Source organism: Hemicordylus capensis, chromosome 1 (genome assembly GCF_027244095.1).
Source record: "Hemicordylus capensis ecotype Gifberg chromosome 1, rHemCap1.1.pri, whole genome shotgun sequence".
Taxonomy (NCBI): domain Eukaryota; kingdom Metazoa; phylum Chordata; class Lepidosauria; order Squamata; family Cordylidae; genus Hemicordylus; species Hemicordylus capensis.
Genome location: NC_069657.1, coordinates 358,570,233 through 358,592,992, shown reverse-complemented (window position 1 = coordinate 358,592,992; position 22,760 = coordinate 358,570,233). Strand labels below are relative to the sequence as shown.

The 22,760-nt window shown below is 42.1% G+C and overlaps 1 protein-coding gene across 3 annotated transcripts in view; it reads right to left on the bottom strand.

The window, feature by feature from the left end:
* Window positions 1-22,760, bottom strand: part of ADGB (androglobin) — a 161,149-nt gene that overhangs the window by 72,083 nt on the left and 66,306 nt on the right. For all 3 annotated transcript variants that reach the window (XM_053291285.1, XM_053291292.1, XM_053291302.1), the window contains 4 exons: window positions 17,669-17,801; window positions 16,920-16,965; window positions 2,603-2,771; window positions 1,691-1,754 (listed from right to left, as the gene is read on the bottom strand). In XM_053291285.1, coding sequence (XP_053147260.1) covers window positions 1,691-1,754; window positions 2,603-2,771; window positions 16,920-16,965; window positions 17,669-17,801 — 412 coding nt within the window. The remainder of the gene's footprint in view (window positions 1-1,690; window positions 1,755-2,602; window positions 2,772-16,919; window positions 16,966-17,668; window positions 17,802-22,760) is intronic.

Below are 22,760 nucleotides of genomic sequence, written 5' to 3'. Positions count from 1 at the left end.
AGAACCCCTGAAATGTGGAGGTGGAGGGAGTTGTCTCCTCCAAGTGAAGAAGGTAGGTTAACAAGGCATCCTCATGCAAATTACTGTTCCAGAAGCGGCACCCAACACGGATTGATGATCAACGTCAAAAGGCTCCACCTCAACCTCGAGGGTAACACCTTCCTGCCCATCAGCAATTGTGGTATGGACCAAGCCCATCGATGTCAACGCTTGGTTCGATGCCTTAGATGTCGACGCTTGGTTAGATGCCTTATCTTGGCGCCTTGAGGTTCATTCCCTTGACGTCAAGCACCTTTCCCGGGCGCGCCCCCTCGACACCAAAGGAGCAAGCATCCCCCGAGTTGTGGAGAGTGACGGCGAGAGCTGCGGTGTCAGGGCGGGAGACAACGAGACCGCTCAATGCCGTAAACAAGTCTGTTGTAAACCTGATGGTGATGGAGTGGGGCCCTTAGGCTTCACATGGTGAGACTCCTTTTTCTTCGGAGGCTTGCCCGTCAATGCCGAGCATGTCTCTTGCTGAAGGCTAGTTTCTGGATTCGATGTCGAACGAGCCTTCGACGTCAAGGTCTCCTTCCCCTTCCCTAGGAGTTTAGACTGCGTGACTGAGGCAGTTTCCGGGACCACAACTGAGCTTGAAGCCGCTGGGCGCAGGGCATCCTCCATCAGGGCAACTTTTAGGCGTGCCAATCTATTCTTAAGGGGTTGTTTAGAAAACCCCGCACAAATCTCACAAGCCGTGGCAGTATGCCCTTCTCCCAGGCAGAGGAGACAGAAACTATGTTGAGGGTAGCTTGCCTCGGCAGCCCTGGCACCGCTTAAAGGTGGTCTTTTCGCGAGTGCCGCCCTTGCCTGTTCCTCCCACAGAGGAGGCAATAGCCGTGGGCCGCTTGCTCATGAGGGGTTGTGGGTTTGCCGAGGGTAAAGGGGAAAAAATGCTTAGCAAACCATCGTCCGTTAACTGATCCATAGTCGCAAGGGTGAGAGTCCGTCCGTCTTTATTTTTTTTAAAATCTGTTTTGTTCTTTAAGTTGAAAGAATATTCAGAGAAGTAGTAACCAGTCCAAAGTCCAAAAAACCAAGTAAAACTGTCCGTAAATGCTGAGGAGCAGAAAGCTTTCCGAAGTGACTGAACATGTAGGTGGTTAGAAAGAAACTGAAGAGAGAGACACCTAACCGCCGATATGAGGTACTGCACGTTCGTGCAGGAGCGGTTAAAGGCGTCGCAAGGAGCTAGCAATGACTACCCGAAGTTGGTCTGCGCAGGCGCAGAACCCATTTTTATGAGTGTCGTTGGAATCACAATCCAGATAGGGGTCTTTCCCAGTCCTACCTGGAGATGCCAGGGATTGGATGAGGGACATGCAAAGCATGTGCTTGTCTGCTGAGCTACAGTATCTGCCTTCTGCTGTCCTCATGAACCTCTTGCCCAAAGTATTATGATAATATTTTTTATGTTTCTATTATTTCTGTCCATTCTCTTTGGACTAGCATTTTGTTGTGAGTACAGAACTAGGTGGCCAGATTTGGCTTTAAAAAAGCCAAATTCTGGCTTACGGCCCATTTGACCCACGAGTATAACCCTTAGGTTCTGGCAACTCTGGTACAGAACACAAACATTTATAGAATGTATGCAAAATTGTGGTGGGAAATTTACAATGTGATGAATAAATCATGCATTCAGTGCACTTACCCTAAAATCAGATTTCTGATAGCTGTAACCATAGGAATTTGGTTTGTGGAAAACATATAAGTTCCTAGGTGGAAAGGAAAAGTGAACCCAATTATAATGGCATTAATTATACAGAAAACTCTCCATTATGCCATGTAGTACATGGTGATGAATTATATTGTGGTTTGACAAATCCTAGGTGCCATGTAGTCATGGCACCTAGAAATTTAAAAATGGCGCCTAGAATAGGATATTCAGCAGTAGAGGTATTTAATAAAACATTTATTTATCCCAGGCACCCCTGTAAAGGGGCTAAAGAGAATTTTGTCAAGCATCTATTGTCTGGCTCCTAAATATTTGGGCTGGCTCCTAGATCCAAAGAAAATTTGTTAAGGCTTGTATTATGAGAACATCAAAACAAACTAGTATTTGGATAACATGTAGAACCATGTTTCATAGGAACTCCACCACCCCGCCATATAATAAAATAATACACTGGGAGGATATCAGGAGGATATCTCTCTGGCTAACTGGACAAGGAGGCACCTTTTTAACATGGTAATTCTCTTTGTTTAGCAGGGGGAGAGTAACTGGCCCTATCTATCCCGAGCTCAGTGTCCCTCTAGTGGCTGTTGCTGGTGTCTATCTTACTTTAAAAAAAAAAAAGCTTGTGAGCCCTTTGGGGACAGGGAGCCATCTTTATTTATTATCTCTCTATGTAAACTGCTTTGGAAACTTTTGTTGAAAAATGGTATATACATTATTGTAGTTGTTAGTACGTCCAGAAAATACATAAGGGCATGTTTTCACTAGGCATGCCCCCCTTTTTAATAGCATGGACTGGTTTGCAGGTAAAATATTGTCCAAACTAGCCCAAAATAATTTAATGCATTTTCAGAGCTACCACCCACACAACAATAAGCTGCTTCTTACTGAAAACAAATGCAGAAATCTTCATAGTCTATCCATATTTCCTTGGAAATGGGACTCTTTTCTGATTCAATTTCCTCTAGAGATTTATTTGCTAACTGGCTGGCTAAAGCAGGATCTGTTGAATCTGCTCCTGGAACAGCATCGCTACTTATTTTTTCAGCTGATTCATCTGCACAGGTAAGACAGAAATAGAGAGAGGATTTTCTCATATTAAAGAGGCTTAAAAAAAGACAGTGAGGCTGTTCACATGAGCAGCCCTACCTGGGCTTGCACAGCAATACCTGGGTAGGGCTGCTCATGTGGGAGTGTTGTGACCATACCCAATCCTGGTGCAGCCCTGCTGGGCAGCCTGAGGTTTTTGCCTGGGCTATTAAGTTAGAAGGATGTGAGTACGCCCTTCTACGCTGGTCCCCAGATGTGTGTCTGCTTGGGCTGCCTGCTACCCAAGCAGTCACAGAGCCGAGTGGCTAGAGGACCCAGCTGTGGGGAAATCCTCCAGTGTACCTCACATGGTGCACTGTGAGATTTCTGGAGGCCGGGCTGCATTTCCCTGGCCTCCAGATGGCAATGTGGCTCTGGGCAGTGTGGTTCATGTGGGTGTGCAAGCCGCACAGCCCAAAGAACAGAGGAGATTGGGGGGGGGGGTTTGAGCACTCATGCCTTCCCCCCAACAGCCCTCCCCTCCCCACTGTCCTGGGTTATGAGCTTTGTCTTTTACTAGTAAACTTACAAATAATATAAGACCTGTTATATAAGACAAGAATCTTATTTTACTAGTATCTTACTAATATCTTAGTAAAATAAGAAAAAAAGAATGCCTAATATGCTTGCAATAGTCTAAAACAGGAATGAATTTGAACATTAAAGAAAAACAAGAGATAATATGCTATTGAGTTATTAGTGGTGTAAACAATTAGGAACACAACAAGTGTATCATTGTGAAGGCTAAAATTACTGTGTAACCTTCCTTTCATATGGTATGCTTCTATGTTTTCATTCATTTGGGCAAATAGTTGGTAGTATTGAGAGTTCTACATGTTTCATACTAATCTATGTTATGCTGGCATTTATGACTGACCGAAAGCAATTTTTAAATCTCTTGCTGCCATTGTTTGTGTATGTTACTAGAAAGGCACCCACAAAATTTCTAAAAAGTAGACAACTGCATTCAATAAATAATCTTCTGTTCATTTCCATCACTTTGAAAGATGAATTTCAGAATATGGTATGTGAATCTGTTCAACTTGTAATGCTCATATATATTACAAACCGAGCATCATTTCCCCTAGAAATTCTTCTCTAGCTTGGAATGGAAAAGGAGATTCTGCTCATGTGGCCAGTGACCAGTGTTCAAGCTGACCAGGCTGGTTTCTATGCACATGCACAGAAGTTCTTTGAATGTTTGCCCCTTATGCTGGTTGACATTCTGTTTGCTATGAAGCTACAAGTAACTTACACACACTAAAAAGCCAGCTACTTTTCATGTATGTGAGAATTTTTTTAAAATGTTAAGCCCTTACTCCTGATGAACTCATGGCTGGGAACAAAATGAACAGAGCACCTGACCAGCAGCATTTTGTTTGACAGCATATTCTCTCTGGGCTAATCCTCTTGATTGTTTCTTGCAAACTCTTCATGTGGCTGCTGTCCACCATCCAGATCTAAAAGTCTCTTTTGTTCTTAGATATCCATTTGACAGATATCCATTTGACAGGAAAATGGGCTGAGTTGAAGTTCCAATACCGGGGGGGAGGACAATAAGATGCATGCACCTGGCAGCACCAGTACACATGTACTAACATTACAAGCAGGGTGAAACAGATCTAGTGGAAACAGATGAGTTCCCCCACCCGCAAATGCTGGCCAAGAAAACTGCTAAACACTGAGTCAAGTATGAATCAAGCTGAAGAGAGTTGACCCATGCAGGACTGTACAACTTAAAGCAGGAATGTACAACTAAATATGGTCTTTATGCCTTTATTCAACAAAAAGAGTGCTTTAAAAAATAAGAAATATGCATGTAAAAATTATTCTAAAATATGACAATGAACTGAAACGAAGGCTGTAAAATAGTTGAGAACACCCTAGTTCCGTTAACAAAAATGCTGAATAAATGGGGGGAAGACATGCAAACTAGGCTTTCACCTCTAGAGGTCTCTCTAGGTCAGTGATTAAGCATACTGACAATGATTGCTTCCCTTTCACCATGGCGCTTTCCAGACTAGATGCTGGAACAGCTGCAAAATGCCTCCATTCAGTTACATCCGGAACATAAACAGCAGGGGGAGTAGTCTCGCAGCAACTAACAACCCTAAAAAACAGCAACTTCTTCACGCCGGACGTACGATGTCCTTGACATCATCAAGGACATCGCTTAAAGCCTCAACAAGGCCTTGGAAATGTGAATGGCACCCTGCTATCCCCGTAGGGACTGCAGTGTCATGAAGCAGGAGGTGTGAAAGCACACTTCCGAGATACGTCCTGACCCCGTTGTAGGGTCTAGTCTGGAAAGTGCCCATATTATATCTATTCTCTGTAGAAAGGAAGTTAGAGAACACATGTTTCCAATGCACATTTTTGAAACTGATTCACATGCTTTATTTCAAGAAGTAAAACAAAATCTGCTAAACTGAAGCTCTGGATTACTATGTTTGACACAGTTCCTTGGCACAACTCTCTAGTCTAGATACCTGATTGCAGGGCTGCACAACTCCAGCTCTCCAGCAGCATTTGGACTACAACTTCCATCATCCTAGCCAGGTGGCCACAGGTTGGGGTAATTCAACATCTGCAGGAAGGCTAAAGTTGTGCTGCTCTGCTTTATTGTAATTATGCTTAAGTATATGCAACTGAAATGTCATATTCTTCCTCTTTGCACCCTTGCCTCTATTTCCTTCTCATTCCACTGTTGTCTCCCTTGCCTTTATTTCTAGATGTAAGCATCATGGAGCAGAAAGTGTGCAGGGACCTGTGCTCTCATTCTGTGTATGTAAAGTGTCTTCTACATAGATGTAGCTGTAGAAGTGGTAGTGGTGGTGGTGGTGATGACCAGTCCTGGCATTCAGCAGGGTGAAACAAGCTGCTTCAGACAATGGATTTGGGGTGCCAAAATCTGCACAGCACCAGGTGAATAAGGGGAACCAGTGCAAAAACTCTCCAGTGGTGCATCAGATGCACTTCTGGACAAAATCTTTGTATCCTTCTATAACATCTTTGTATCCGTGTAGCTGCTGACTATAATAATCATTTACAGAAAAGCCAGATGGGCCAAAATTGACTCAGCTCCAAAGTGAATGAGTACTTGGATTGCTCTGTTTCCTAAATTGTACTTGCTAATACATGTATCTTCTTCTGGCCTTTGAGTTTTTCTCTCCCTACTTATGTATCCTTAATCCCATTAGGAGGCTTCTCATCCAGCCAAGCGAACACAGAGAACAGTTTACAATGAATGACATCCCAAATGATTCAAATAGGTAGCTCTTCTCAAACCAGATAATCATACTTGGTTGTCATGGAAATGAATGGCCTTTGCTCAAAATGAAGCAAATATACAATTTAGTTTCATTTTCGCTATGCTCTACTGTGTTCACAGCACATATGAACACCAGCTATGAGTAACTATCATGCTCTGTGCAACTGTCTTTCATTTCAATGATGTTTGTGTGTGAATTCCTGATGTATTGTGCTATCAAACAATATCTGAAACAAAAATGAAAACTAACACTTATAAAACCAGGTATTTAAAAAAAACATGAAATTGCATATTGTAACACTGAGCCAAAAGTTATCTAAAGACATTTTAACTCAAAATTTAGGGTGGTTGGGAGGGGGGAGAATAGAGATCTTCTAATAACATGTCTGGTTATTTTAAAAAGCCACCTAAGTGGCTATCCTTACATTTTAGGATCCCATAGATTAGTTATGAAGAAGTACTTTCTTTTGTCAGCCTTGAACCTATTGCAAATCAACAATAATGGGTGTCCCAAGTTCTAGTATTATGGAAGTTGAAGAAAAATGTACTTGCATCTGTGCTGTATGGCCATTCATGAAACTTCTCATATATATCCTCTTACATATATATATATATATATATATATATATATATATATATATATACACACACACACACACACTCTTATACGTATATATATATATACGTATACTCTTATATATCCCAAATGGTCTAAGACTTTCTTTATAGGAAGATGCTCCAAGCCTTTGATCATTTTAGGCAATAATCCATCCACACTAACATGAAATGAATTCACATTAGACCACATGGAATTTACTTCTGAGTAAACATGCTTAGCATCCAGCTGCAAGTTGCTTTTTTTGTATCTTCTTAAGGTCTAGGAAATCCTTTTTGAGATGGATTAACAAACTTTGTACCATACACAGTATTCTAAATGTGGCTGCAGCACAGATGTATATAATTGTATTTATACCTGCTATTCTTCAATGCTTGAAGAAAGAAAAAAAATCAAATACATGAAATGAGCTAAAATTGTATGCTAGTTGTAGAAAAAAAATACCTGGGGACTAATTCATTCTGTCCACTCAACTGTCAAATATGACTGAAAGGGTTCCAAAGAATGTGGCATTAGTATATGTCAGATTGCATCTTTAAAAATATAAATTGTTCTCAAATTAAATATTCCTCATGTGTTCATTTTGTAGGAGTTAGACTTCAGTTGAAGAAGTTTTACATTAATTGTTCTTGATAAAATGTATCTGAATTGGTTCAAAGCTGTGAAACCAGTTACCGAACAATTTTTAAAAGTCATTGGCCCACATGTTCCACAGTGTAACACAGGTGGTTTTGAGTCACCCATGCTACTGTGGGCTCCTAAGGAAGTACCAGTGGTCTTGCACAATAGCACAGATATGTAAGGTAGCACAACTGCACTTTGAGCACACTACTTACATTATTTTCAAAATAGGTTGTGTACCCAAAGTGCGGGTGTGCTACTTCAAGTATTCACACTCTTGTGCAAAACCACTGGCACTTATTTAGAGGCCACAGCAGTGCATTAGTCTCAGAACTACACTGTGGGGAATATGCTGGCCAGTGTGTTAACCAGAACCAAACTACAGAGATAGAAAATACTCATGAACCTGAACTGAAATCACATGGCTAATGATTCCATTCTCTGCTCCCACAGAAAATGTTAAAAGACAAACACAAAACTAGTAACTTTCAAATAATATGCAGGGAAAGCCCACTCTGACTTTAAGTTTTTTTGCCAATATTAAAAACCTTTCCAAAAGAGGATAGCTCATATAAAAACAGCTGCAATCTCAAAGATAAAGTGTATTTGGATTGGTAAGCAAAGTCCATGTATGTGCTAGACTTGCCTAAAACATTTTCCTCATCAGAGAAGAATAATGAAGTCTGAGAATATTGTAAAGGTTATTGTAGCAGCATAGTTAAAACACATGTAAATCAGTAATACAGAATACAAAACAACTGAACATGTTTTAATAACCTTCATAGCAGCTTCAAGATTTAAATTAATTGTACTTCCATTCTTCACTGTTTTTAAAACATTAGTGTATTATTTCTCTGACTACAGTTGATGGGTTTGAAGCAATATATAGCTCCAAAATTGCATGTGAGTGGCTTAAAAGAATCCCTTTTACCCGATATGGAAGGGAAGTAGATTACAATCAGGCTTTAACCAGCTTTAAGGAGACTGTGAAGGATGGTTCTAAAACCAGTCCCTTGAGAGACTGCACAAAATATAATGGATTCTAATATTGATACAACTCAACAGTGGGTATCTGCCAGATATCTGACAACTAGATTCTTGGTTGCAAATTATATTTTTAACAATGCAGTTGAAAGTCTGAATATTTTGTTGACAGAACATTTATTTACCTTTAAAACTGTTAATTTTGAAAAAATGCTGTTGAATAAATTATTACTTTAAAGCAAACTTCATTATGCCAAATTTCACTTTGTTTTTGAAATATGATTTGTTCTTTGACATTTTCTATGATGTTGAAAAAGTCAAAGTATTTTGAAATAGTACGATTTGCCAGATTTAGCCTGACATTATACAATACAACAATGCACGACATTAAGTCAAAATGCATTAAGAAAGCAGCCTTCTTTATAAATACCACATTTTAAAAATAATGTTTTGTAAGCAATGTTAACCCTAGAGCAGTGGAAGTGATTAAATAAATAACGAAATGCATTACTCTAGGAAAACACATTTAAACTTATACCTCAAGAGCAATCAAAAAACAATCTCACTGGTTTTAGAAGGGCCAAAATGTGAATGCTACTTAAGAGTAACAAATTAAGCAGATTTAGAATAGAGGAAGACTGCTGGCTTTAGTAACTTAGGCAGCAGGGAGCCTTGACCTAGGTTATTTGTGAGCTGGACAGTATGCTGCTTTCATAATTACCATCCAGCCTTTAAAGTCTGTGTGCCTTCTGGATCCAAGTAGACTCAAAAGTCCATTGCTCTACCTTCTTTGTGCGACTGGTCCTAGTCTAGCTTGCTTTAATATCTCTCCCCTGCCCCTGCCAGGATGCAGCAGCTATGCACACTATGCAGCAACTATGCACACTATGAACAGCTTCACATGATCACCACCAAGTCACTAAGTTGGGAAAAACAGGTTGCTTACCTGTAACAGTTGATATCTCTGGTGATCCATGTTCACTCACAACTGTGCCTGCATAGTAGCTCTGCAGAGGAATACATAGCTCCAATATGCACTCTCCAGCATTCCGAGGAGTGAGGGAGAACCCATTAAAATAGGCAGGAGAGTGCATTCTACTTCAGTTCCTGATGCGGACACTGTGTAGAGACTGACAGAATGTTATGGAGAAGTCCAGGAAAGGCAGATAAGAATAAAAACACTGTGGAGTAGCAGTGGGGATGGGCAGGTGGGTGTTGTGAGTGAACATAGACCACCAGAGAGATCACCTGTTACAGGTAACCAACCTGATAATCTCTGAGGTGTAATCTCCATGTTCCCTCGCAACTGGGTGAATGGCTAGCTCTGGAGTCAGAGGTGGGTGCTAGCATGCTAGAGCACTTTCTTGAGGACTGGCCAACCAAAGTTGGCCTCAAGACCTGAGCAGAGATCCACAGCACAGTGCCTCACAAAAGGTAAGTCAGAGGACCATGTGGCCACTTTGCAGATGTCAGCCACGCTGATCCCTGACATGTGAGCAGCAGAATTGGCCATAGCGTTGGTAGAATGAGCCCGAACTCTGGCTGGAGGCTGGTGCCCTTGTCTGTAACTGGAAAAGATCAGTTCAATCAATCAGTGAGAGGGTCTTTGATGGGAAACTGCAGAACCCTTGTTAGGACCCGAGTAGGAGATGAACAATTTATTAGAGTGCCGGAAAGGTTTAGTGCAGTCCGGGTAGTGAAGTAAATATCTGTGGATGCCGAGGGAGTGCATGAAATGGAAGGGTTGACGAAGAAGGTAGGCAAAACAATATCCTGGTTGATGTGGAAGTCAGTGACCACCTTGGGATGGAAGGTAGGGTCTGGGCAAAGCACCACTTTATCAGGATAGTACTTTGTGTAGAGTGAGTAAGCCCTCAGGGCAGAGAGCTCACTGACCCTACTGGCAGACATACTGGCTATAAGGAAAGCAGTCTTGAGTGAAAGCTTTCTTAGTGAAGAGGAAAGCAGTGGTTCAAAGGGTGATTCAGTGAGGGTTGAGAGTACAAGAGGTGGGCTCCATAGTTCAACTGGTTCTCTCACTGGAGGGTAGAGGTTGTTTATGCCCTTGAAGACGTGCTTAGAATCCAGGTGGATGAAGACTGAAAGTCTGTCCCAATCCAAGTGACATGCAGTAATAGCTGCCAAACAAACTTTCAGAGAGGTATTAGAGAGTCCCAGCCTCTTTAGTGAGGTAAGGTACAAAAGGATTTGTCAAATGGAGCCTGAGAAGGGGTCTAACCCCTCTGAAGAGGCGTAGGACATAAACCATTTCCATTTACACAAGCAATTTTTCCTGGTGTAAGTTTTTTGCTTATTTAAGAGAATTTGATCTAGTAGTTCAGCCTCCACACTGTCATACTGAGAGCATTCAGTGCGTGATGGAGGACCATTCCCACCTCCCAAGAGAGCAAGTCTTTTCTGCAGGGCAGACATTGATGCTGACCCTTGGACAGCTTAAGCAGAGCAGGGAACCAGGGTTGCCAAGGCCACCAGAGGGACACCAGTATGTAACGGGTTTCTCCTGGAGGATCTTGTCCATCACTTTGCAGAGCAATGGAAGAAGAGAGTAGAATAGGTTATCTTTCCAAGGAACCTGAAAAGCTTCTTCCAGAAATTCATGGAAGATGCCTGCCCTAGGACAGAAGAGTTGTTACTTGGCATTGCCCTGCGTGGTGAATAGGTCCACCTTCGGCATACCCCACAGTTGAAACAAGTCCCAGAAAACTTCGTCGTTCAGTTCCCACTCATGAAGGATAGAGAGAGAGAGGTCCCTGCTCAAAGAGTCCGCAAGAACATTGTCCAGTCTTAGGCTGGGCCAGGTCAAAAATGGGAGAAATAGAGAACTGACTAAATTAGGAGTGTCCGAGAGTGGAGTCAAGGGTAAACAGTCAAAGTCAAGCTGAAAAAAATTCAATTAGAGAACAATTTTCCTCACAGGAACTAATGGAGCAGTGGAGCAAGGAACCTTTGCGTTGCAGCAAGTGCAGTGGATGAGAAGGAACTGACATAGAATGTGCTCTCCCACCTACTTTAATGGGTGCTCCCTCACACCTCAGAATGCCAAAGAGCGTATATTGGAGCTATGTATTCCTCTGCGGAACTACTGAGCAGGTGCAACAGACTAGTTGTGAGGGAACATGGATCATCTCAAAGATCTTCTGGTTCCTGGTGAGTCTATGCTCCTGTTGGGCATGACATCTGAACACACCAAGATCTGGTTCCCATGCCGGATTCTCAAGATTCAGGAGAGGAGAGCTGGTCTTGTGGTAGAAAGCAGGACTTGTTGTCTTAGCTAAGCAGGGTCTACCCTGTTTGCATATGAATGGGAGACTAGAAGTGTGAGCACTGTAAGTTATTCCCATCAGGGGATGGAGCCACTCTGGGAAGAGCAGAAGGTTTCAAGTTCCCTCCCTGGCGTCTCCAAGATAGGGCTGAGAGAGATTCCTGCCTGCAGCCTTGGAGAAGCCACTGCCAGTCTGTGAAGACAATACTGAGCTGGATAGACCAATGGTCTGACTCGGTATATGGCAGTTTCCTATGTTCTTAAAATCAACATTCTCCCAAGATTCTCCACTCATCTTCAAATGTAGGTCAAGTGGGCAGAGAACCTTGGAATATTGTCGGGTGAATTTCAGGAATCTGGTGCAGCAATTTCTTGTTGTGGCTGTGCTACTCATGTCAACGCAACCAGTGCTGCCGGGATACACGTGCCATCTGGAGGCTTGGGAAATACACCGTGGCGACCAGAAGTCCCTCAATGCACCATGCAAGGAGCACAGTGCACTGGGGAATTTCCCCGCAGGTCAGGTGCTCTAGGCACCTGGCTCTGTGGCTGCCCAGGCTACAGGCAGCCTGAGTAGACACACAACTGGGTACCAGGGTATAAGGGTGCACTCACACCTTTTACCTCGGTAATAGCCGGGGGCAAAATCCCATTCTACATGGCATGGCAATGCTCGGATCAGGTTTGATCCCGGCACTCCACACAAGCAGCCCTACCCTGCTGCTTGTGTGGAACAGGGCTGCTTGTGTGAACAGACACTCTAAGTGGCAAATCAGGACTTTCCTAGTTCAAATCTTATTTCTGCTATGAACTCACTAGATAGTCTTAGGCAAGCCCTTAGCTCTCAGACTCAATTCCCCAAGTGCAATATGGGAATAAAAATGTATCTTACAGGCTGTAATGATTACATCAAGAACATATATGTTTTGCATACTCAAAAAGCACTATACTAATATCAAGTATTATTAAACTATGGTTCAAATCTATAGGAACAAACACTGTGCCAGGATGAGCCCTATTCTTCCCTCTTTCTCCCTCTTCTTTTGTGCAGTCCACTTAATTTGTTCCTTCCTGGTTAGGGATTGGCCTGGACAGGTCCGAAGGCCATTCAAAAAGCCTCCGGACCGGTCCGGACCTGGGCGGTCCGGTTCGGGTGGGGGGGTACCATTAAGAGCGGTGGGGGGGGGGTTTACTTACCCCTCCCGCCGCTTTCCCGCTTGGCGCCGTAATGTTTAGAGCAATTGGGGCGGCAGGACACCTCCCTGCCGCCCCTTCCCCGACGTTGCTTGAAAAAATGCCCAGCAGTCCTTTGTGCGGGTGTGCACATCACAGAGACATGCTGTTTACAGGATGGTTGTCCTGTAAACTGAGATCAGCCCCTGGGTTTACATTGCCAGTTTGCAGGGCAGGCACAAACTGGTTTCTGTATACAGCTGGCCTACTTTATCCGTGGTCCTGGCACCTGTGGTTACCCCCATCCATGGTTGGGCAATGGAGATCCAACCTTGTTATTCACAGACATAAAAATAGTAAAAATTCACCTAACCCTGGTTCCTCAGTGGCCAGAAATGACCACCAAGATCATTTCTGGCCTCCATTTTGTGGCTCTTTCTTTAAGAAAATGTTTCCTTGCCATTTTTCATGGAAACTCAGTGGAACTGAAGGTTTGGAGAGGCATTGCTGGACAGCTGGAGACGTAGAGAGCATGGCACAGTACATTATTTCACTTATTTCTGCCTTCTCACTGCTTTTTTGCCCTTTTTTGATCCCGAGGAACCTAACCCCCAATTCCCATTGACTTAAGGTCGCAATATCCATGGTTGTAGGCAAGAATAGAATCTCTCCGGATAACGAGGGCCACCTGTAATGGGAAACAATGGCTTGCTGCAAAACAGGGATGAGAGGATGGCAGAGTAGGACAAAGGAGAACATGAGCAGCACCAAATGTGGGTTAATGTTATATGTGTACTGATCCTGTGTGTTGCTCCCAAACTGAGACTGGACACTTTTATCATATTTTGCCAGTGCTTCGTCAGCTGCACTGGCTCCCAACCCATTTCTGGGCCAAATTCCAAGTGAGGATTTTAACCTTTAAAGCCCTAATTGGCTTGGGACCAGGCCTGAGAGAGTGCCTTGTCCCATATGTCCTGATTCGGACCTTAGTATCTTCTTCAGAGGCCTTGCTCTGAGTGCCCCTGCCAAATGAGGTGAGGTGGGTGGCTACTAGGGAGAGGGCCTTTTCGGTGGTCATACCCCAATTATGGAACAGCCTCCCCAGTGAGGTTTGCCTGGCACCATCACTTTATTCTTTTAGATGCCAGGACCTTTCTGTCCCACTCAGGCTTTATAAAATTGATTTTTTAAAAACAAGTGTTTATATTGTTTTGTATTGGTTTTGGGTGTGTGTGTGTGTGTGTGTGTGTGCGTGTGTGTGTGTGTGTGTTGTGATTTGATGTGTTGTGTGTTTTTATTGGATGTTTTAATGTTGTGTTGTGAGACCCCCCAGAGAACAATTTGTTATGGGGTAGCTAACAAAGTTTATTATTATTCATTATTATTAACTCAAATAGCTTTTTCAGGTTTTCTTGTTGAATGGCCTATTTTTACTAAATCTGCCTCTATTCCTCCTTGTTCCTCAGTCTTACTTGCTTGCTTTTCTGTCTTGCTCATTTGGAATGCCCATGTGGATCTGATCTGTTCCTGTCTCTTAAATCATGCCTAGCATGAAGATAAATCTTTCTGCCAGGAGAAGACAGTTACTTGCTGCTGATTTTGTTTACTCTCTGGCTCCCCTAGATTTTACCTCCACTTCAGAGATCCTAATCTCTAGAGGCACTAGAACCTCTGTCCCCAAAGTATGGGAAGTGGATAAAACTAAAAGAAATAGGTAGTGTGCCTTCTAAAACTTTTAATTCCTGTCTCATGGAAAAGGAGAGTGAAAAACAGAGAGAAGTTTGGCCTGTCTTGAAATATTTGTGCATGCCACAGTTTTTAAAACCCCATTCAGCCATGATACTTGCTGTGCCGTGACTCTGGGCCAGTCACTTCTCTCTCAGCCTAACCTACTTCACAGGGTTGTTGTGAGGAGAAACCTAAGTATGTAGTACACCACTCTAGGCTCCTTGGAGGAAGAGCGGGATATAAAATGTAAAATGTAATATAATAATAATAACTACTACTACTACTACTACAAACTACTACTACTACTACAACAAACAACTGCCACACAATACACCAGATATCACTGTATTCGAGAAGAAAGAAAAACAAGTTAAAATAATTGACATAGAAATACCAGGGGATAGCAGGATAGAAGAAAAAGAAATAGAAAAAAATCACCAAATACAAAGATCTACAAATTCAAATTGAAAGGCTGTGGCAGAAAAAAGACCAAAACAATCCCAGTGGTAATTGGTGCCCTGGGTGCAGTTCCAAAAGGCCTTGAAGAGCACCTCAACACCATAGGGGGCCACAGAAATCACCATCAGCCAATTACAAAAAGCAGCTTTACTGGGAACAGCCTATATTCTGCGACAATATCTATAACAACAGCAACAACATTGACAATAAAATTCTGGCATCCCAGGTCCTTGGGAAGGACTTGATGTCTGGATAAAACAAACCAGTCAATAACACCTGTCTGACTGTGTAAAATAATAATAATAATAATAATAATAATAATAATAATAATAATAATAATAATAATAAATGAATTCTTGTGGAAAAACTGGACTTAAAGTATAGGAGTTATACAAAGAGTGCAACTGTGTTTTTCTGCAGCCTCTTTTGTTTTAATAGGCATGTGCCCGAAATATTTCGGAGGCCATTATAAAGACCTCCAAAATGTTTCAGTGCAGGGTGGGGGTGGGGGTGTTCGGCATTTTGGCATTGGCAGGGGTAGTACTTTAAGGGTGGGGAAGGGTGTACTCACCCCTCCCACTGCATTTCCCCCGCTGGCGCTCTGTTATCTTTAAGCCCCTTGGGGCGGCAGCGTTCCTCCCTGCTGCCCCGTTTCCCCCCATTGGCCGCAAGTGGCCGGAAGTAGCGAGCGCACATGCACCAGTTGTGCGCGTGCACGGCAGACGGCGTGTGCATGCAACGGGCGCTCGAGCGCTCGCTACTTCCGGCCAATGAGGGAAACGGGGCGGCAGGGAGGAACGCTGCCGCTCCGAGGGGCTTAAAGATAACAGCACCAGTGGGGAAATGCAGCGGGAGGGGTGAGCACACCCTCCCCCACCCTTAAAGTACTATCCCCACCTGCACCAAAGTTATTCGTACACATCCCTATCAATAAGGTTTACACAAAAGATGTTCCCAGAGAATTGTCCCCTGTGTTTATAATGCTGGGCATCTGAATGAACTTAACAATGACTGGAGCCTTAAAAGTATCACAGGAAGTTCATTCAAAAAGGATGTAAACGTGAAGAAGCTACTGTATCTATGTTTCTCTGTGTTGGAGCTCCCACCTTAAAACTGGACCTTTGACTTTCTATGGAGGTGCTGCTTCATTATGAACAAACAACTGAATAATTTGGCAGTGAATAAATCTCGGGTTCTTGTTCAGTCAAGAAGTAGCTCCATATTGCTGGTTCATGAATAAATTTGTTCATTATAACCATGCAGACAGCACTCTTGGCCCAGATGGCACAACCTGGTATGGATCATGCAAATATGTGGCCTCCCTCTTCAAACCTAAGCTAATACATGGTTAATTAATATTGGATTTGGCTCTTGTATTTTCTGACTTCATGGTCTAATTATAAGCTGGTTTGGGTCCCTTTTTATATGAAAAAAAGTTTGCATATAAACAATGACAGATGCCCTGACTTACAAAGCACACATGCAGCAAAGGAAGCACACACACGTTTATTCTGTTTCAGAGTAAAGGAGCATGGAAAATTTATACCTACCTCCCCTTCCCTATGAAGCACTCTGGGACCCCTCAAAACATGTCCCTGGTAGCTGCACAGCCGTCAGGGACATATTTTGGGGGTTCACGGAGCACTTCAAAGGAAAGGTGAGAACAGCGAAAACTGTCTGCAGCTGCAAATGTTCACGTCACTTTACTCTGCAATGCAGCAAATACACATGTGGCTCCTTTTCTGCATGGACACTTTGTAAGTTAGGATGATGGTCAAATACATTTGTATGAACAGACATGCTCTGCTTTTTAAAGAGTGTTTTGAAAAATGGCTTGTATAATTCTACCTCAATCATTATATCATATTTCAACCCTGAAATAGACTTCACAAACAATAAAAATGTCAATATCTCCCACCATTACAACTCTATTATTTTTCACTAAAATTAGCATTCATGAATCCCAAACATATTTGTTTACCTTTAGTGGATCCTTCTATAGTATGTTGCTGAATTAAAGTAGACTCCTATGGAGAGGGCAGAAGCTTGTTTAGTACAATGCTGCCATAACCACAAGTAGTAAAATAAATTTAAAATTATTTCATTATCAAAACAGTGTCATGTTTTAAGTATAAGAGTAATTAATATGATTTTAATTATTACAATTGTGCAACAGTGTATTTCTTATTATGCTCATAATTGGATGAGACTTTCCATAGCTGCAATCCTCAGTTTACATACCTGGAAATAAATCCAGTTGAAATGAATGGTTCTTACTTCTGAGCACATGTAAAATATCATACTAATGCTAGACTAGGTTTTCAAACAATTTATGTAGGGCGGTTTCAGAAGACTATGCACCACACAAGTGTAAGTGTATTATCTCAATGCATGAAAAGCTAGACACCTGTAGTAAACAGTCACACACTGTGACCAACATCACTACCTTTTCCACCAACTTCATTAAGAGTGTGTGTGTGTGTTTGTGTGTGTGTTTTAGTGTGTGTTAACCTGAGTGTGCGAGCTGCCCACCACAAAAGGCAGGGAAGGGAAGGGGAATAATGACATAGCTACACATTTGAAAAGTATTCAAATGCAAAGAGAAAAGGTTAGCAGCAACATTTTTGAATAGAAATCTGAATATAGGGATTAAGAAATACATATATCTCACATCCACTTCAGTTAGGTGGGAAACAAACAAACAAAATGCACAGAACAAATGCTCTTAACCTGAGAATTGTCTTCTGTACTCATGGGATTCCCATCTGAAGAAATTTCAATTATGTTTTCATCAGTTTCAGTGACAGAAGGTAGGCTGGATACTGGAAGCGACCCCTTTTTGAAGGTAGATGGTGGGAAATGGCTAAATAAAATATAAACAAATCATTCATCATCAAATGCAGATTAAAGATACAGTATATCTATCATAGCCACCTTAAGTGGTGCAGTGGGGAAATGCTTGACTAACAAGCAGAAGGTTGTCGGTTTGAATCCCTGCTGCTACTATATTGGGCAGCAGCGATATAGGAAGATGCTGAAAGGCATCATCTCAGACTGCGCAAGAGGAGGCAATGGTAAACCACTTCTGTATTGTACCAAAAGAAAACCATAGGGCTCTGTGTGGGCCAGGAGTCAAAATCGACTTGACAGCACACTTTATTTTACTGTATATCTATCATAATATCTGCCACACAGTAAATGTATGCCAATAAGTGTAAAATATATCCTCCAAAAGTCCTACTAAGAAATATCAACATTCCTGCATATCTAAAGAGAATTGGATTTGGCTTCAGAAATTACAGTCTGCTATTTTAGTTCAAAGGTACTCCATTGCATTCTGATGGGATGCCAGTCAATATGTTATTTTGGCATGTGCCTTACTCATGGAGTACCTAATCCTGTTTGTTTCGAGAGATGGGAAACTCTTCAAAATATATGTATTTTTAAAAAGTATTTCTGAGAAAGACTTCTGAAAGCAAAGAGCTCTTTATTTAAAAACTGAAATGCCATATGTTTATTAGGGTGTGCACAAATCGATTTTCTCATTTTGATTTGTACCTGAATCAAAACACCCCCAATTTGTTTTGGGTCCAAATCTGACCGCCCCCCACCAAATCACCCCAGATTCAATTTGTACCCGAATTTTCCAAATCTGAATCCAAATCGATTCAGATTTTTAAAAAAGGGTCCCAGGGCCAAAAGAGTCGGGTGGGTGGTAGTACCCAATGGGTGGAGGCTACCACCCAAATTTCAAAGAAATTGAGCAAAGGGTGATTTAAAAAGAATTTTTGAAGTTGGCGCGCCTTTAAGCTTTTCCCCATAGGGAATAATAGGAATTACAGCAACCCTATAGCACCATGTGGGGGGCACCAGGGTGGCCCAGAGTGGGTTGTGGTGGGTTGTAGTACCCAATGAGTGCAAGGAAGCTACCACCCAGATTTCAAATAAATTTTTAAATATATTTTTAATATACATTTTAATATATAATTTTAAATATAAATCGACCATGGTATGTTTCTGGACCACCTCTTCAGTATGGGAATTGGAGGTACTGCACTGGAGTGGCTCTGATCCTTTCTTGTGGGGAGGGTCCAGAAGGTGGTGCTGGGGGAATATTGCTCAGCTCCATGGCCATTGGCCTGTGGGACTTGGACTGAGTTGTCAGCAATATGCAGATTACACTCAGCTCTATCTCTCCTTGTCACCTGATTCTAGGGAGGCAGTGCATAGGGATGTGCAATCTGATTTGGGTACAAATTGATTTGTACCCGAATCTAGCTGATTTGGGTGATTTGGAGACAAAACAAATCACCCCTGTGGACCATTTGCTAGATTCAGGTACAAATCGAATCACGCCTGATTTGATTCAAATTGATTCGAGATTTGGATTCCTCCTATTAATTCCCCCAGATCCCCATTTTATTGAGATTTATTGAGGAAAAGTTATTATACACCAAAAAATCAAAACACTTGAATAAAGTGTGTGGTCACTTTATTCAAGTGTTTGGATTCTTTGGTGTATAATAACTTTCCCTCAATAAATCCCTATGAGGATTCATTACACACCTTCATTTCTTCTATTCATTTTGACTGTCTTTTCAACAGCGCCAAATGTCAACTGCCATGTGCCAACTACACCCCACTCCCACCTGCAAGGCAGTGGGGTACTATTCAGTTTATGTTCTAAGATTTTTTTCAAGTGTTTAGGCTCTTTGGTGTCTAATAACCTTTCCTTATAATGAATTCCTATTAGGATTCTTTATACACCAAAGAGTCTAAACACCTCAAAATTTCCTAAAATATAAACTGAGTACCCAGTGGCTTGTGGTATAGTTGGAACATGGGATGCCACTTATTCCCACCCCCACCTGCAAAGCAGTGGGGTCAAAATGAACAGAAGAAATGAAGGTGTGTAATGAAGACACCGAAGAATCTAAACACTTCAAAAATACCTAAAAAATAAACTGAGTACTCCAGTGTCTTTATGGGGGAGGGCGGTGTAGTTGACGCATGGCAGTTGACAGTTGGCACTGTCCACTGACAATCAAAATCAACAGAATAACTGAAGGTGTGCACTGAATACTCATAGGGATTCATTATGAGAAAAAGTTATTATACACCAAAGAATCCAAACACTTGAAAAATGACTGCACATTTTGCTCCATAAATCCACTTCTACAAGGGCTAAAGCTTAGCTTTTTTTTTTTTTTTTAATGAAAGCTGGGGATCCATGTTAGGGTTGGGATATGGAAACTTCAAATCCCCATTGTTTCCTTTGGTGGAAAAGTTCAAAATCAGTAAAAAAAAATTAGAATAATTCATTAAAAATCAACCAAGTGTCCCACTGCCTTGAAATTTGGGTGGTAGGTGGCTCCCATGGGGACCTACCTACCATCCAAATTCGGTGCCCCTAGGACCTTGTTAAGTGGTCCAAATCCATATTGAATCAAAGCAAATACAAATCAAATCTGGCGCAGCAGTCGGAGAATGCCATTAAGTCTTTTCATCTCTCAAGGGGTGCCCTTTTTATCCCAGCAGCCATCAAACTCTTTATAGCTAAGTTATACCCTCAGATTCTCTATTGTGCACAGCTTCTCCCTTATGGCTTGGCCCTCTAGTATTAGTTGATAGCTTTACATCCAAATGGAAAACAGCAGTAAAAACAAAGTTGCATCATCTTGGTACATCACAGGAAGAACTTTTAGGGCGGGGATTTGATCAGGCTGTTCAATTTATCAAACAACGAGCTCTTGATATAGAGCTGCAAGAGGAATCTGCATGTGTGACAAGAGGGCTATATATAGGCCCTCAAGATTTTAATCTTAAACCCACCGATTATCTAGATAACATTCTAGTATCTAAATTTAGGAGAGCATTGATCCTCACCCGCCTCAATGTACTTCCTACCGTGTTCTTGGAGGGAAAATACAAGCGGGTACCTTATGTGGCACGCCTTTGTCCCTGTGATGCAGGTGAAATAGAGACCACTGCCCATGTAATTCTTTATTGTGGATTTTATAGGGATAATCATTCTAAATTTATTTTACTTTTGCTAGAGAATTGTTCAGGCCAAACCGATCATTTTTACTTGGAGTATATGCTGTCCAATTTTAAACCTGGGATGTGGCCGAATTTTGTTTTACTGTATGTAAGCTTCGTAAAGCCTGCATTACTTAATCAAACATTTTGTAAAATGTAAAGATTAACTGGTCTATGACCGTAATAAACTCTATCTATCTATCTATCTATCTATCTATCTATCTAAAATCAAATCTGGGGTGATTTGGAGGGTGTAGATTTGGATACAAAACAAATCAGGGGTGATTTGTTTTGGGCACAAATCAAATCAAAAAAATCAATTTGTTCACATCCCTAGCAGTGGATGTCCTGAATCTGGGGCTGGGGGCCGTGATGGGTTGGATGTTGGTTAATAAACTGAGACTGAATCCGGACAAGATGGAGGTAATATTGGTCAGTAGGAGAGCCAATCGGGATGAGGAGATTTTACAGTTTCTGGATGGGGTTGCACTCCCCTTGAAGGAGCAAGTACGCAGCTTGGGGGTATTACTGGACCCGGCTCTGCTTTTGGAAGTTTAGGTGGAGGCAGTGGCCAGGGGTGCCTTTGCACGGCTTCGGCTAGTACACCATCTGCATCCCTTTCTCAAGAAGGCAGATCTGGCCACAGTTACCCATGTCACGTCACAGCTGGATTACTGTAACATGCTCTACGTGGGGCCGCCCTTGAAGAATATCCAGAAACTGCAGCTAGTACAAAATGCGGCAGCTAGGGCTTTATCTGGAGCTGCCCGTTGGAATTCACATCACACCCATTTTGAAGAGCTGCACTGGCTACCAATTTGTTTCCGGGTCCAATTCAAGGTGCTGGTTTTGACCTTTAAAGATATTTTAAATCTTTTTAGTCAGATTTGTTTTATATTTTAGTTTAATATTTTAATTCTGTCATTTTTATAGTCTTGTTTTTGTGTAGACCGCCTTAGGATTGTTTTAATGAAAGGCGTTATATAAATCTATCTATCTATCTATCTATCTATCAATAAATAAATAAATACACCCTTAAGCGTGCAGCTTAAGCATGCATCCCTCCACCATTAACCTGGAAACCTAATTTCTACAGACTCTGAGAAGAGAGCTGAATCTTGAAGAAAAACTATTCGAGAAACTCACATGATAACAACTGAAGAAGGCATCCCCAAGAGACAAAAATAGGGTCAGAGATTTATTGAAAGTAAGAACATAAGAACAGCCCTGCTGGATGAGGCCTAAGGCCTATCTAGTCCAGCATCCTGTTTCACACAGTAGCCCACCAGATGCCTCTGAGAAGACCACAGGCAAGAGGTGAGGGCATGCCCTCTCTCTTGCTTTTGCTCCCCTGCAACTGGTATTTAGAAGCATCATGCCTCTGAAGCTGGAGATAGCCTTTAGCCACCAAACTTGTAGCCATTGGTAGACCTGTCCTACATGAATTTGTCTAAGCCCATTCTAAAGTCATCCAAGTTAGTGGCCATCACCAAATCCCATGGCAGAGAATTGTATAGATTAATTAAGTGCTGTGTAAAAAAGTACTTCCCTTTGTTGATCCTAAATTTCCTGTACTTCAGATGAATGGCAGGAGAGGGGGCACTTCCCAGTTTATTGCACAGAGTGTCACGTGTATGACTATTTGCTCCATGGGCAGAAGTCATGGGTGTGTGCTTGGTGCAAGGAGCTCCTGGCTCTCAGGAAACAAATTCGTTCCCTCGAGACCAAGGTGGCGGATCTGGAGAAGCTCAGAGAAACAGAGATCCATGTGGACGAGACCTAC